The sequence below is a fragment of the Spea bombifrons genome, chromosome 3, assembly GCF_027358695.1.
Source record: "Spea bombifrons isolate aSpeBom1 chromosome 3, aSpeBom1.2.pri, whole genome shotgun sequence".
NCBI lineage: Eukaryota > Metazoa > Chordata > Amphibia > Anura > Pelobatidae > Spea > Spea bombifrons.
In genome coordinates this window covers 66,896,918-66,911,903 of record NC_071089.1, presented here as the reverse complement: position 1 = coordinate 66,911,903, position 14,986 = coordinate 66,896,918, and the positions used below count along the sequence as shown (strand labels likewise).

General features: G+C 40.1%; 1 protein-coding gene across 1 annotated transcript in view; it reads left to right on the top strand.

Moving 5' to 3' along the window:
* The window catches only part of MDN1 (midasin AAA ATPase 1), a 59,949-nt gene extending 46,865 nt beyond the window's left edge, over positions 1–13,084 (top strand). Inside the window, exons 84-101 of the mRNA XM_053458546.1 lie at positions 351–492; positions 608–792; positions 922–1,071; positions 1,613–1,763; positions 2,215–2,525; positions 2,726–2,884; positions 3,281–3,382; positions 6,660–6,861; positions 7,072–7,251; positions 7,522–7,682; positions 7,857–7,943; positions 9,128–9,243; positions 9,578–9,752; positions 9,844–9,917; positions 10,030–10,144; positions 10,393–10,456; positions 10,683–10,825; positions 12,196–13,084. Of these exons, the coding sequence (XP_053314521.1) occupies positions 351–492; positions 608–792; positions 922–1,071; positions 1,613–1,763; positions 2,215–2,525; positions 2,726–2,884; positions 3,281–3,382; positions 6,660–6,861; positions 7,072–7,251; positions 7,522–7,682; positions 7,857–7,943; positions 9,128–9,243; positions 9,578–9,752; positions 9,844–9,917; positions 10,030–10,144; positions 10,393–10,456; positions 10,683–10,825; positions 12,196–12,384 (2,706 nt within the window). The 3' untranslated portion in view covers positions 12,385–13,084. The remainder of the gene's footprint in view (positions 1–350; positions 493–607; positions 793–921; positions 1,072–1,612; positions 1,764–2,214; positions 2,526–2,725; positions 2,885–3,280; positions 3,383–6,659; positions 6,862–7,071; positions 7,252–7,521; positions 7,683–7,856; positions 7,944–9,127; positions 9,244–9,577; positions 9,753–9,843; positions 9,918–10,029; positions 10,145–10,392; positions 10,457–10,682; positions 10,826–12,195) is intronic.
* Positions 13,085–14,986: the final 1,902 nt, after the last annotated feature.

Here is a 14,986-nt window from a genome sequence, read left to right as displayed (position 1 = left end):
AAACAGTGGAGGTCTGTGCTTTTGTAGCAGTGCAAAGCTTTTCCTGTACCGAGACCGTGCCAGCTCATCCCATCTTGCGTTAGACACTCTCTGACCTTGAACCTTACACTGTCTAATGAATTAAAACACTCCTTTGCTTTAATTTTCGTCATGCCTCCAGTATATGGGCACCACTTAGTCTTGTGTAGGTTTCATCCTGATGGTGATTATCAGTTTTTTAGAGTTGCATCCTTGTTTTTAGTATTGGGTATGTTTCAGTACCTGGTTTCTGTAACTTTTTATTTGGAGTATTTACTGAGCTGATTGGTAAAGCTTTTTAAATGTGAATGTCCTAAATACTTTGTGTTAAGGTGGAGGACACATTGAAGAAAGGTGAGGACAAAGATAAAGAGGATCCAGACTCCAAGCCAGATGTGAAAGAGGAAGATAACGCCATTGAAATGTCAGATGATTTTGATGGGAAGTTACATGATGGAGAGCTGGAGAAGAAAGGTATGATAATCCAGCAAATAAACATTGTACTAATCCAAATCAATGCATTAATAAAGTTTTTAATTTAACAATCGCAGTCTTACAAATCATTTTGTATGTTGACTTGGCTTTACAGAGGAGGACGATGAGAAATCTAACAGTGATGAGGAAGATCTGGATAAACAGATGGGGGATCTTGGAGATGCAGAAGCTGATAAACTAGATGAACGATTGTGGGGAGATGATGATGATGACGACGATGATGATAACGAAGAGGATGGAAGTGATAAGGCTGAAGAAACTGGACCAGGAATGGATACCGTAAGACCATAGCAAAAGTGGACTTCATGTGGCATTCAAATGTGTATTTAAATGATAGTATAGATATGGTCTGCATGCCGGTATGTGTTTCATATACATTTGTTTATATATTTTTTTCCTTTACATAAGGGTGATTCTGAGCTTGTTGCTAAAGATGACAATCTAGACACAGGGAACAAAAACAAAGAAGATAAAAAAGATCAATTTAAAGATGAAAAAGATGGCGAGCAGCCTGATGATGGCAACAGCAAGGAGAAAATCCATGAGCAGCTGGATGAAGTATGTCTGGGTGTTAAATAACATTGTGTTATGTAGTTTTCAGATTCCCATTGAGTATACATCTAGGAGCATGTTCTCCTCTGAACAGAATTGAATTGTGTATATATAGTACCGTTGTAAAGTTTGGGGTCACTTAGTTCATGTAAAACAAAGAAAATTTGTAGCTGTGATAACATAATTGCAAAAGCTCAAAAAGTAATTGCTAATGATCAATTAACCTTTTAAACCTAAACTTGGATTATCTAAGTGCGATTGGAACACAGGAGCTATGCCATTAAAATCATCTGTTTCTATCTGCAATGGCCATTTACAACGTAAACAATGTCTACACCGTATTTCTATGTATATAAAATGTATATGTATGGATCCATAAATAAGGTACTGTGCAAAAGTACAATACCATAACCTTCTTTGCTTATACAGTTAAAATCTGTTTCTTGGTTGTAATAATTTTGTTTGCAGTCATGAACATCCAGTGGCCTTTATGTTCACTAATGATTAATTGTAAAAATATAATAATTTAATAATTTTATACTTGCAGCGTGAATATGATGAGAATGAGGTTGATCCTTATCATGGGAAACAGGAAGCACAGCAAGAGCCAGAAGCTCTGGATCTTCCTGATGACCTCAATCTGGAAAACGATGAGGATAAAAACAGTGGAGACGAGAAAGAAGGAGAGGAAAGTGAAGGTATGAATCATATAGGTTCTTCTTTTTGCTCTTCCACCTACTGTGTTAAATTTCACTTACAAAATAAAAAAAAAAAGATTGGGGTCAATAAGATTGACGTTCATGTGTTTTTCACAGAATGCTTTTTCATGTGACACAAAAGCAAGAACTAATAAGCTGTTAACATAGCATTAGAAAATGCTTCCTAAGCTTTATTTGTTTGTTATTATATGTGAAAAAATGGAAGCTCTTATTTTTCTTAGCCTATTTTGTCTCAATATCCCTAACAACATAATAAAGAGAACTGTGCAATGCAGCTTTTAGCGTAACTAAACTTTATTAAAATGACTTAACCTTCTTTCTGGATCTAAATACAATCCTACTCTATTTTAACATACTTCTTAAACTGTAGAGCTCTAGCAAACTGCTTATGCGTTTTTTGATTCTTCTAATGCTTATTTTCTTTCTAAAGAAAAAAATCCTTTTGACATTGATGAAAAGCCAATGGATATGGGTGATGGGGAGGACACACAAGCCAAGGAGCAGGAAGATACTGAGGGCAAACCTGAGGACGAAAAGGAATCTGATGAACCTGAAAAAGATGCTAGTGAGGACAAGGTTGTAGGGGAAGAGGAAAGTGGGCAAGAAGGAGAGAACCAGGAGGAACCTGCAATGGATGAGGAAGGACAAAACACGGAGGAGGCAACAAAGGATGAGGAAAAACAGTCCATAGAAGAAAATGAAGAAAAGCATCTCCCTTTAGACCGGGGCGTCATTCCTCAGGTAATAAACTTCTGTGTTCTGAATTTCCAAATACCATAACCATAGTAGTTACAGATGATACAATTACAGATTGAATGATGATGTAGCTTACTGCTACCAGTATTACGTAACAAATTTACTATATGTCACTTGGATGTGAATGCTCATTTGTTACTAGGAATGATGAATATTATCTGATTTGTGTACACTCCTACTGTCAGGAAGAAGAGGATGTCGAGCCACATAAAGATGAGGAAGTACCGGACTCTGATCAGAGGATGGAACATGAGGCATGTGGACAGACTGCGGAAGATAACTTACAGAGCGAGACTGCTGCTGAGCTTGCAGGAGCTGCTTCAGAAAAGGATCAGGCCAAAGAGGTGAGAAAAAGCCTCTGCATAAGGTTACCCAGCACATCCAAATAAGTAGAACATAATCACACCTTTGGGATTCTAAAATGTTTAACCACCAGCTACTAAAGCTAGTTTTTGTAGGATATCTTCCTGAATCTTACCTGCTGTGAGCTTTATCCATGCTAGAGGGGTTAAGTTTGTGCTGTATAATGCAAAGTTACCATGTCCAGATTACTTTTGTGTAATGCAGTTCTTTCCCTGGTACCCAGAGAATAATAAAGTGTATGTGTTGTATATAATATTCAATGGAAACAAATCATGAATTTGATTTTAGACAAAAATGTACCTAACACTTGGAGTAGATTTTCAAAATGAGAGTATGTCTAGAAAATATCCATTAATGTGTTTTTTGGGAAATTTAAGGATCATGGCACAGGAACTGCAGATGCCAGCCAGTCTGAAGGACATGAATCCAAACTAATGGCACGCCTGGCATCACAGAAGCAAAGTGTCCGTAACACACAGGTAAGTTATTTTGTATGCAGTATAGCAGTAGTTCATTAAGTTAGTAGTAAAAATGTCTAGAACACGGTTTACGAATATAGTGTCTGAATACAAAATTGAACATATAGTGACCTTTTAGACATATGAAGATTCATGTAGCCTGTTGTTTTGTCTCACTTAATTTTGAGGATTAGGTCATTGTTCACTGTCTGAGTCGGGTCCTAGAGTAAATGCACCTCTAGGCAAGAATTCTATTTGGTTCCCCCACCGATTTTTCGCCCCAATTTTAGAGAACCTTATTTGTTACACATTTGTATATTTATACAAAACATTGTGGTATTGTAGAAAGGAGGAGCATCAGGAAAGGCACAGATATTTCTCTCCCAATAAAGGCTATTTTTCTCCCTTAGAAGAAGACACTATCCAGCATCCCCATGATTCAGGCACCTACTGGGGGTGCTAACCATCCCTGGTCTGTGATCGTTAACATGTTAATAGTTTTGGCAATATTGTAATGTGTTTTCTGTTCTGTACCTGCTTTGATGTTCAATCACCCCCTTGTTAATAAGAAGTATGCCTTCAATGAAGGTTCAAGGGTGGGTGCCACAAAGGGAAAGCTCAGTTGCCAATTTTGAATTTAATGTTGGGCTCAGAGGTATTTCTATTACAGGGCAATAAAATCATTGTGTTAAAATAAGTGTTGTCATTTGTGGTGGAACAGAGATGCTGAGCCTTCTTCAACCACTCCATAAGTATTCCGTACGATAACAATGTTATTGCTTGATGGTGAAGTCTGAGAGCAGGCTTTAAAAAAGGTTAGAGCACCATAGAGCAGAGCTGTTTGCGAGCATTCTATCCACAAACGTTCCTTAACCCCTTAACGACAATCCCCGTACATGTACGGGGTTGCCGTGCAACGGGTTAACGACAATGCCCGTACATGTACGGGCTGCCGTTAAATAGCTGCATCGCCGCGATTGCGGCGTTTTCGCCGCGATCGGCGGCTTTGCAGCATCCACGGAAGCCTCACAAGTGAGGCTGACCGTGGATCCGGGGAGGGCAGCCCTCGGCAGCCCTCCCCGGAGGAAAAATGGCCGCCGCCGCACCGATCATCAAAGATCGCGGCGGCGCCCGGCTAAAACTGCTTAGGAAGCGATCGGAATCGTTTCCTAAGCATAAACTGTGTTGCTGACATGCCTCAGTATCGAGGCATGTAGCAACACAACCCCCCCGACCCCCGATCGCCTTGTGATTGCTCCGAGGAGCAACCACAAGTGCCATCCTGTGAATGACGTTGCCGTCATTCACAGGATGGCATTAACAAGAGATTTGAGTTCACAGAGGGTCTATCCAGACCCTCTTGAGAACTCTCGAGCTCCTCCTGCAGGTTGAATGCAGGTACTGCATCCAACCATGCAAGGTCAATGGAGCCCAGCTCACTAATGAGTGACTAGTGTAAAAAAAAAAAAAAAAAAAAATTTAAAAAATGGTCAAAAATGTTTAAAAAAAAATGTTAAAAATATGGTAACATGTAAAAATCCCCACTGTCAGCAAAAAAAAAAAAAGTTTTTAATAAGCAAGTCCTAAAATTTTTTATCTTTACAAAAATTCCATCATGGAAAGAGTTAAAATATTGGCATTACAAATGCCCATAGGGTGTCTAGTATTAAAAAATATATGATTTGATGGGGTAAATTGAATTGGCCGGGTTCAAAGATGTCCCAAATATGGGACATGGGGCAGATGTGTAAATGGCAAAAAAATACACACCTCACAAAGGCGGCCTTTTACCTCCCAAATAACCCTACAAACCCATGCATGGGGGTATCGCTGCGCTCAGGAGATGTTACTGAACACATATTGTGTGACACGGACATATACCAGGAGCGATAAATTTATACCTGAAGTACAACGTGTGTGAAAAAAATACAAAAAAATGTACTACCATAAAGTTTCACAAAGGGTAGTGGTAAAATTAGTGCATGGAAAGGGTTAAATTACCAGCATGTGAAATACCTTGGGGTGTCTAGTTTTTAAAAATATATGATTTGATGGGGTAAATTTCATTGGCCGGCTTCAAAGATACCTGAAATGGCACATGGGGGGAATAATGACCAGATTTGGAAGAAAAGGTTTTGAAATAGCAAAAGCTACCTGTACTTATTGCCCCATAATGTGTAGAAAAAAGCAAAAAAAACATAAAAAATTGGGTATTTCTAAACTCAGGACAAATAGTAGAATCTATTTAGCAGGTTTTTTCATTAGTTTTTGCAGATGAGTAAAAGTTTTCTGTTTAAAAAGTGAGAAAAAGTAATTTTTTAACAAAAAATCCCCATATTTTATCATTTTTTTTATAGTAAATTAGTTGATATGATAAAATGAATGGTATCTAAAGAAAGCCCTGTTTATCCTGAAAAAAACAATATATAATATGTGTGGGAGCACGAAATGAGAAAGAAGAAAATCACAGCTAAACAGTAACACTGAAAAACGTTAAAAGAGCCATTGTCCCGCAATATACTACGAGTAAAAACCCCTATTGTCCTTAAGGGGTTAAACCTCTGCTGCTGGCCGGCACTTTCGCTGGAGCTTCTATGACTGAACACCAGAAGGTCATGTGACGCCGGTGCTCCATCATAGACTCACCCCAGTGGAAGTGCCGGCAGTAGTGGAGGTTGTCTGCGCACATCTCACAGATGCCAACCGGCTGCCAGAGAGGAGCATCCAGGTTCCCTGCAGTGCTGCGGGGGATCCTACTCTCTGGCAGCTGGCAAACGGTCCGCAACGTGCGTAGACAACCTCCTCTGCTGCTGGTCGGTACTTCCGCCGCGCTTCTATGCTGGAGCACCGGGAGGTCATGTCACGCTGGTGCTCGATCATAGAAGCCCCGGCGGAAGTGCCGGCAGCAGCGGAGGATGTCAGCGTGCATCGCCCACCGGCTGCCAGAGACAAGGATCCAGGTCTCCTTTAGCGCTGCTGAGAATTTGGATCTTAGTGGTATTATCCGACCTCTGTTTGAGGTCAAATTATAAGACGAGGGGTATCTTTCTGAGCATTTTGGCATCTTTGGCAACAATTTTCATTATCGATTTTATCGATTTAGTTGTTGCAGCCCTATTTGAAAGCACCTCTAAGAGGGTTGCTGCTTCTGTTAAAACACAATTGAAACTAAAATACAAAAAACACCTTTTATTGCCCAATTGATTGTATTATTTGTGTTGTTAAAAAAGGAATATATATATATATGCATGTATTTACATGTTTTCCCCAATAACCAAAAAAGCAACTGTTTTGCCAGAGTTTCAAGCGTAAGCCGGGTCAGGCAGATGATGAGCGTTCCATGGGAGACTACAGTGACCAGGTCCAGAAGCGGCTACGGACAATGGAATCCAGCAGCGACATGACAGACAGTTCTAGACAGCCAGAGCATGTGGAAAAGGATGCAGATGCTTACGAGCACATAAAGGATGGGGCAGAGTCTTATGACGCCCAGACTTACGGTATATACAAACAGGAAGTTTATAGTGTCTGTTCTGTATAGGTCTGTTTGCTTTGCTGAGACCATGGCTTTAATGAAACAGGTTGCTTACTCACTAATGTCAACTTAGCTGTCTGTTAAAACCTTTCAGGGCACGTTTATATTCTTTGCTGTCAGGTGAGGGCTGTTATTTAGCAGTGTGACATTGAACCATATATTTCATGCTCTACAGATATGGCAAGTAAAGATCAGGAGAAAACAGCACAGCCTTCCAATGAGGAGGTAGTTGAGAACTCTCCATCCAGGGGTGAAGACATGGACATAGAGCCACAGGAAGAAGATGATCTTAAGACAATCAATGTAGATAAGTTAAAGCCCGAGGAAATCACAGTCGGTGCCTCCAAAAACCAAGGTAACTCAACTGTCTCAACAAAGTACTTTTTCTCCAGCTTAAAAGATGCTAACAATTTTTACATTGTTTCAGCAGTTAACGATGAATTAATATTGATACTTCGAAACAAAGAATTGCAGAAAATATTAATGTATTTGAATATATGAATATGTATTGGAACAAGGCGATTGGAGATTTCATGTCCTTGTAATTGCTGAATGATGATTAGGGCTGTTACTGTTACAATTTGACAGACCTGTTAAATGTTATACTTCTCATACGTAAATGTAGGTCCCAAGAATACTGACCTGGAAAACCAAGGTGTGACAACTGAAGAAGCAAGAGATAGCACGGAGGAGAGCACTCTGCATCCTGAAAAGGACAAGGCAGAAAGAAACAAAGACTCTACTATACATACTGCTCTAGAGTTTCTAAAGGAGACAGTCATACAGGTAGCTTGAGAAACCACATTTCACAACAATAAGTGTTCTAAAACAATATTTCATTCCTGACAATTTGGTTTGGAATGCCTTTAATCTGCACGGTTTGTAATGGTTATATAAAAGGGGAGTGCTCACTGTTGTGGAGTTCAGGTATTTTAGTAATCTACGTTGTGTTACTGGCAGGTTCCAGAGAACCCAGAGGAGCTTAGACAAGAGCTAGAGAAACAGCTGGAGGCCTGGACCATGCAACCTGTTGGAAATGCAGAGGAGGTAGGTGGTTTTACATTGCTAGTCCAGTAAATTTGAAAGTAAATTTGTCAATAATTAGTGCCTCTATAGCAATAGAAGCCAGCTTTTGTGTGGCTGAACATGTAGTTGGATGTTTATCCACATCTTTGTGAGCCACAATTATTGGCCCAAATGTGTTTTATTAACCCCTGAAAAACCAACAGCGTGCCAGGCACATCAAAGAAAAAAATTGTTAAGGACCAATGATGTGCCTGGCATCTCAAGCTTTGTTGCTGCAATGCCTCCAGGAACACCAAAAAAAAGTTGCAGGGACCCCGTGTGATCCCATTCGCCATATTCAATATGGCAGCGGCTGGCTGCTTAAAAAAGAGCTTAGGAAGCGATCAAATAAAAAGTAAGAGTTTACCCTGAGGCAGTTATTGCAGACAACCATATAGGTCAGTGAAGCCCAGTTCCAAGAAAATGTAAAATGAGTGTGTGGCCACAGATATGTATGTGTGGCCACAGATAGTATCATTTATTGTTCTTGAGAGGCTCATTGAGAGCTGAAACGTTGGACCTTTACTAAACCAAAAAACTTTATAAAAAGACCTGCTGATTGCATTAACTTTATTTGTATGCTGTATATACTTTTTGGATTGTTAGCACCCGGGCATATTACATTTGTTTCCAGTCAAGTGAGTGTGTTACATACCATATCTTTTGTGTGTGTATGTATGTATGTATGTATGTATTTTTTTTTTTTGTTTTTTATTATTTTTTTTTTACGAGTCGGCCCAAATTGGACATGGGGGCAGGCAGACCAGATGTCAAAAACGAGAGTTGAAAATTCTGATTTGCACATGTCCCAAATGTGATGTTTTAGTGCCCCAAACTACCTGACAAACCCAAATGGGAGGTATCGCTGTACTCGGGAGGAGATGTTGCTGAACACATTGGAGTGCTGTGTTAAGTCATACCTGAAGTCATACCTGAAGTTCAATATGTTTGGGGAAAACTGCACAAAAGAATGGACACAACAACATTTGGCAAAGGCTGGTGGTAGAATTAGTGCAATGGAAATACTTCAAATACCAGCGTTTGAAATACCTTGGGATGGGATTTTCAGTTGGAGAAGGGGCATTATTGTATCAGAACTCATAGGCAATGATTCTGTGTTTGTTCTTGCACCTTTTATGCAATATCTTTTTGTTTTCAATTTTTAGGAGAAGGCCGCAGCTGAGATGTGGCAGCGATATGTCCTCCTAACAGGTCCTCTTTCTCAACAATTGTGTGAACAGTTGAGACTTATACTTGAACCTACACAAGCAGCCAAGCTTAAGTGAGTTACCACAAGTATATTCTCTGTAGGAGTGCAAAATACCATTCTATATGTACACATATTCAGATGTTAAGCTATAAAACCCATCTGAGTGTAAAGGTTCATGTACACAAAACAAACTTGATCATCCTAAACTATTTTATGAAGGGCCCCAAGTGATCTGTATAGTGTTAGCACTCTATGTAGAAATTGGGTTCATGCTGTTTGACAGGTGTATGCTTATGGGGATTTTTTTTTTTGGTGTGAGTGTATTCAAATATTGTTTCCTGAACTTTTCAACATGATTTATATTCACAATAATTTTGATGAAATGTTTTTTGTCTTTAACCTACAGGGGTGATTTCAGGTCAGGAAAGCGTCTTAATATGCGCAAGGTTATTCCATATATAGCGAGCCAATTTAGAAAAGATAAGATTTGGCTGAGGAGGACGAAACCCAGTAAACGCCAGTACCAGATCTGTTTAGCTATAGATGATTCCTCAAGTATGGTTGATAACCACTCCAAACAGGTAACACATTGCTTTTCTGGCTCTTACTAAGATATATTCTGTCATGGCACTAACCTATTTTTGATTTATTTTTTTTTTTTTTTTTTTTAAGCTTGCTTACGAGTCTTTGGCTGTGATTGGCAATGCATTAACACTCTTGGAAGTTGGGCAGATTGCTGTATACAGGTACAAAAATAATGATTTTTTTTTTTAGTTTTTTTTTTTTTTTTTTAGGTTTTTTTTTTTTTTATGTAAAAGCATGATGGATTAAAACCTCTTCCTGCTATTTATGTTTTAGTTTTGGTGAGAATGTCAAACTGTTACACCCTTTCCATGAGCAGTTCAGTGACCAGTCTGGATCCAGGATTCTAAGCCTGTGCAAGTTTCAGCAGAAGAAAACATTACTTGCTCAGGTAATGCAGGATATATGTTGCATTTACTTACAGTACATATTTATATGCTGTCACAATATTTACAAAGAACATAAGTCACAAAAAGTTCTTCATTTGTGTGTTGGTTATTCACTATAATTTACTGCATGCATAATGTCAATATGCTTAATCATTAAGATAGAGGGTTAAGGATGATCCTGACTCAGTCTTTTGTTCTAAAATCTACTAAATGGGACCCAGCATCTAATCAGGTTCTACTTTCCGTACAGTTTTTGGAGTCCTCTGTTCATATGTTCACTGCAGCGCAACAGATGTCCCAGAACAGTGGCCCTGGTGAGTACTTTCAGTGTATGAAATGGCTTTTTGAACATGCATTTATGGAAACCTTATTGTCATAAATGGTTGCAAAAGTTCTAAAAACATGGATTGATAAAACCATATAGATATGATGATTTGAGTGTTTGTTTTTTTTTACTTCAAGGGAGACTAGTAGGTTGTTTTAATAAACTGAAGCATTTTCACTTTAACTTGAATTTAGGATTTTTTTTTTGTCCTGCAGAAATCGCCCAGTTGCTTATAATTGTGTCTGATGGAAGAGGACTGTTTGTGGAGGGGAAAGACCGCGTTACAAGTGCTGTGCAGTCTGTCCGCAATGCCAGAATCTTTACCATTTTTATCATTCTGGATAACCCTACTTCCAAGGTCAGTCAGGGAACACAGTTGTGTGTATGTGGACTGTGAAGTCATGTGTTCCATATGTTAACATTTGAAAAGTATCTACAAGGATATTTTTATATGCTATAAATAAAACCGGCATTGGCATGCATGCATATCTATATTTCCCATCCAGTGGTGGTAGCACTACAAGACTTCTGGTTTGTCTGGTGGTGGTAGATGAGCCTTTAATAATGCCTCTGCTATTTCTTAATTCTTAAGTGGAGAGGTTTTCCATCACAATTTTTCCCACCGTAGTTTTTATTATTTGTGTGAACCACCTACTACCTCCAATCCTTAAGCAATAAGCCAGTATCCAGCCTCACTCTGATGAGTCCCATTAAGGACGTAACAGCTGTCCATGAGTGGTGATCGATCTATTCAGGGCCGGCCCTACAATGGAGCCGACTGGGGCAATCGCCCCAGGCGGCACTTTAGAAGGGGCGGCACTTTGCCGCCCCAAGCGGTTTTTTTGGTTGTTTGTTTTGAAGCGGAGGAGAGAGGGGCGCCGAGTAGTTTTCGCTTACCCGCTCGGCGCCCCTCTCTCTCTCCTCTGCGGCGAGTCTCCCTGTTCAGTCTCGGTGCCGGCTTGTAATGATGAGCGCCGGAAGTGGCGTCAATGTCCGGCGCTCAGCATTACAAACCGGCACCGTGGCAGAGCAGGGAGACTCGCCGGCAGGACTCTTTAAAGGTAAGTACCACCGGGGGTGGGGAATAATGGCGTCAGCGAAGTTTAAAATGCCGGACACCCCCCCCCCCGCGTAGGCGCGGGGGGGGCATTTTAAACTTCGCCCCAGGCGGCATTAAGTCTTCAGGCCGGCCCTGGATCTATTGTACCTCTTTCCAGGGCTTTGTGTAAAGGCTGTGAAGTACAGCTGACATTTGCCCTAAAAGGGAATCCATGTATAAAGTAGGTATAGAGGCAAGAAAGGTGATTGTTGTTAACATTGTTTGCAAATGCCTAACCGTGATGGTAGCACTACAATATTTATCTGGAAAAAGCAAGCTTCTGGCTTGTCTGCTGGATGTAGATGGGCATTTAATAATGACTTTAACTATTTCACTTGACATACTGTTGACATACTGTTTTTAGAAATATTTATCAGATGAGTTAGTGTGGTTAGTTTTGTTTCCTGTATGTAGGGCTTCATAATTCCTCTATCCATTTTACACCAGTAGCAAAGCCTCATTTAGCTGTATCCAAAAATATACTCGCTCTCTTTTGCTGGACTGGTTTTGCTTTCAGCATAACACACACTATTTGTGTTAAATGTAAGTGATATAATTGTATTTTCTAAAGTTTTATACTGCAGTTTACGCCCTGTTGGTTATTGTTTGTTCTCCTTTATACTTTCTAGGACTCAATCTTGGATATCAAGGTGCCAATTTTTACTGAGCCTAAAGGAATGCCAAAAATGATATCTTACATGGAACAGTTTCCTTTCCCATTTTACATTATCCTCAGAGATGTGAATGCCCTTCCTGAAACCCTTAGTGATGCCCTCAGACAGTGGTTTGAACTGGTGACTGCCTCAGATCATGTCTGAACCACATGCTGATAAAGGAATGGAAAGCTTCTGCAGTTTCACATCGCTCAAAAGAACAAGCATATGTGGAAATCCTTGAAGAACTAGGACATCATTCGGCAAAAATACGATTAATGTCCGGTGGCTCAGGTTGATCTAAGTTTCATTGAGGCACTGATGCAGAATGCTATGCAAAAGATTACCTCTCTATTTAAAATGTCCTACCGACTGCTCTTAAAGAAGAACGTCCAGTGTTTTTCAATGAACATCTGAATAGAACCGTTTGTCACGAAGCTGGTGATTTTATGGAGATTATATTCTGGCTGTATGGTTTAGAATGACTGTAATGTTATATAATCTCTAGACAAGTCGCTAACATTGGTATTGATTTAGTTTAGTTTTGTTTTGTTTTCCAGGCTAACGGATTTTTCAATTGTCCTTTTTATTCAGCAAAGATTAAAAAAAAACCTGTATTTCATGACTTGAAAAATATTTTATTAACATGCCTGGAATTGTTTCTAGACTTGTGGTCAGTTGTTTTATTTAAGCATATTTCTGTGATATGCTTTTTTGTAAATCACTATTACATACTGTGAAGTCTGCACATTTTATATCCTGGTAATAGATTAATGTGACAGACAAATGTCTACATAAACATTGTTTCTATACTTGCTATGCAGTCTAAAGAAGACCCTTAATAAAATATTTACTTGCCTTTAAATTAAGTTTAACAATATTTGTATCTGATAGTTAGAACAGTAAGACTAATTCTTTAATTACATTCGCAGCTCTGTCAAGCTTTTAAAAATCAGAACTTGCCTTTTAAATAGCCTGTTTCAAGCTTTTCATGACAAACCTCCTGCTCACTCCACCATTCAGATACACAAACTTTCCTGCTATCCCTCTCTACAAAGATAACTTTCCTGCTCCAACAAAAAATTACATGAGGGTAGAAGTGAGAATGAATTGCTGGAAGCTTTAAAAGTTAGGGCAATGCTTGTGCAGATACACAGGCCTACAGACTAAACTTTTGCATGAGGCCCAAAATCATTTTTAACTTCTTTTTTGGCTCATTAATTTTCAGGGAACAAATTTTGTTCTTGCCCTTTCAGTTAGGCTACAGTTTGGAGGGCTTTTTTTTTAAAATTTTATTTGGAAACAAAGTCTGTTATCCAAAAATGCGTCTCTGTGCCCCCTGCCTTTATCTCACTCGTTATCTCTCAACAGCCTTTACTTTCCTCCTTGCCTTATCTGTGCCCTTGCCCTCTCCTCCTGCCTCGTATCTGCCCCATCACTCACTCATCTCCAGCCACTACCTGGCCTCTGATCTCTCGGATAGGAGAGATGGTAGGGCAAGGGAGTCCTACCATCCATGAGAGAGTGTACAGCTGCGGAGAAGATACTGACAGGAGAGACTGGGGAGAAGGTAAACTATGTTTAGCCCCCAGAAGCCAGTATTATTGAAATGTGCCTACCTGGTGGCAGAGTGTCCCAAAACTAATGTTGCCCTAAAATATAATAGAATCAATGCTTGACCACAGAGGTTAAAGGAGGGGATGAAGCTGTGATGGCAGTCAGGAGGAAATCTGTCATGCTTAATGGTTTAAACTTAATCACGTGGGATTCCTGTCAGTTGATAACCCCTGTGGTTGAATTAGCATTGTGCCATATTTTAGAGCAGCTGAGCGAGGCAACATTCGTTTTCTATTCAAGCCACTGACCCACAGAGCAGGATTTCATATCAAGCAGTTGCCTAGTGCCTAGCTCACCATATTTGTTTGGAGGGTGCTGAAGAAAAAAAGATTAGAGAATTAAGTTGGAATCAACTCAGTAATGTTTGCCTGTATGGCCACTTAAGATCTCTACAAATACTGCAACTGAAAAATGAAATACTGAAGATCTTGGGTATGATTTGCACATACACTTTAGAGCCAAACTAGTGAGGAAATAATTTGTAATGTGTAGTATTTTGTAAAGGTTTTTTTAAGCCCGCTTCCGCTGATTTTTTGTCCAATCGCTCCCGCAATGTGGGTGTTCCACTCTTGCCCGCTCCCGCAATGTGGGTGTTCCACTCTTGCCCGCTCCCGCAACATGTGTGCCCAATCCCGCCTGCTCCCGCCACAAATGTGGTCAATCCCGCATGCTCCCGCCACAAATGTGGTCAATCCCGCCCACCTCCTTACCTGAATTGCAGATTCCCCACGCAGTCCCGCAAGGCTGCCCTTGAGTTGCTCCCTCACAGCGTCTCTTCTCTTGCGCCGCCCAGGAACACAGCGGAGTCACGGGAAGTGACGTCTCCTCGTGTGACTCTGCTGTGTTTGTGGGCGGAGCAAGAAAAGAGACACTGTGAGGGAGCAGCACGAAGGCAGCCTTGCGGGATTACCAGGACCCGCAGGTACAGTGTCTGACTGCCCCCTCTCGCAATACCAGCAAGCCCGCCCGCGGGACCCACATCCCAATGCAGTCCTAGCTCCACACCCCCTTTTACATTCATAAGTTTTTTTATTAGCCCTAACCAGTATCCCAAATATAAGATCAATTTTTTTTATTGTAGGATCAATTAAGTTTTAATTTACCATACACTTACACCAGAGCTGTTTTTATTATTAATTAATGTACTAAT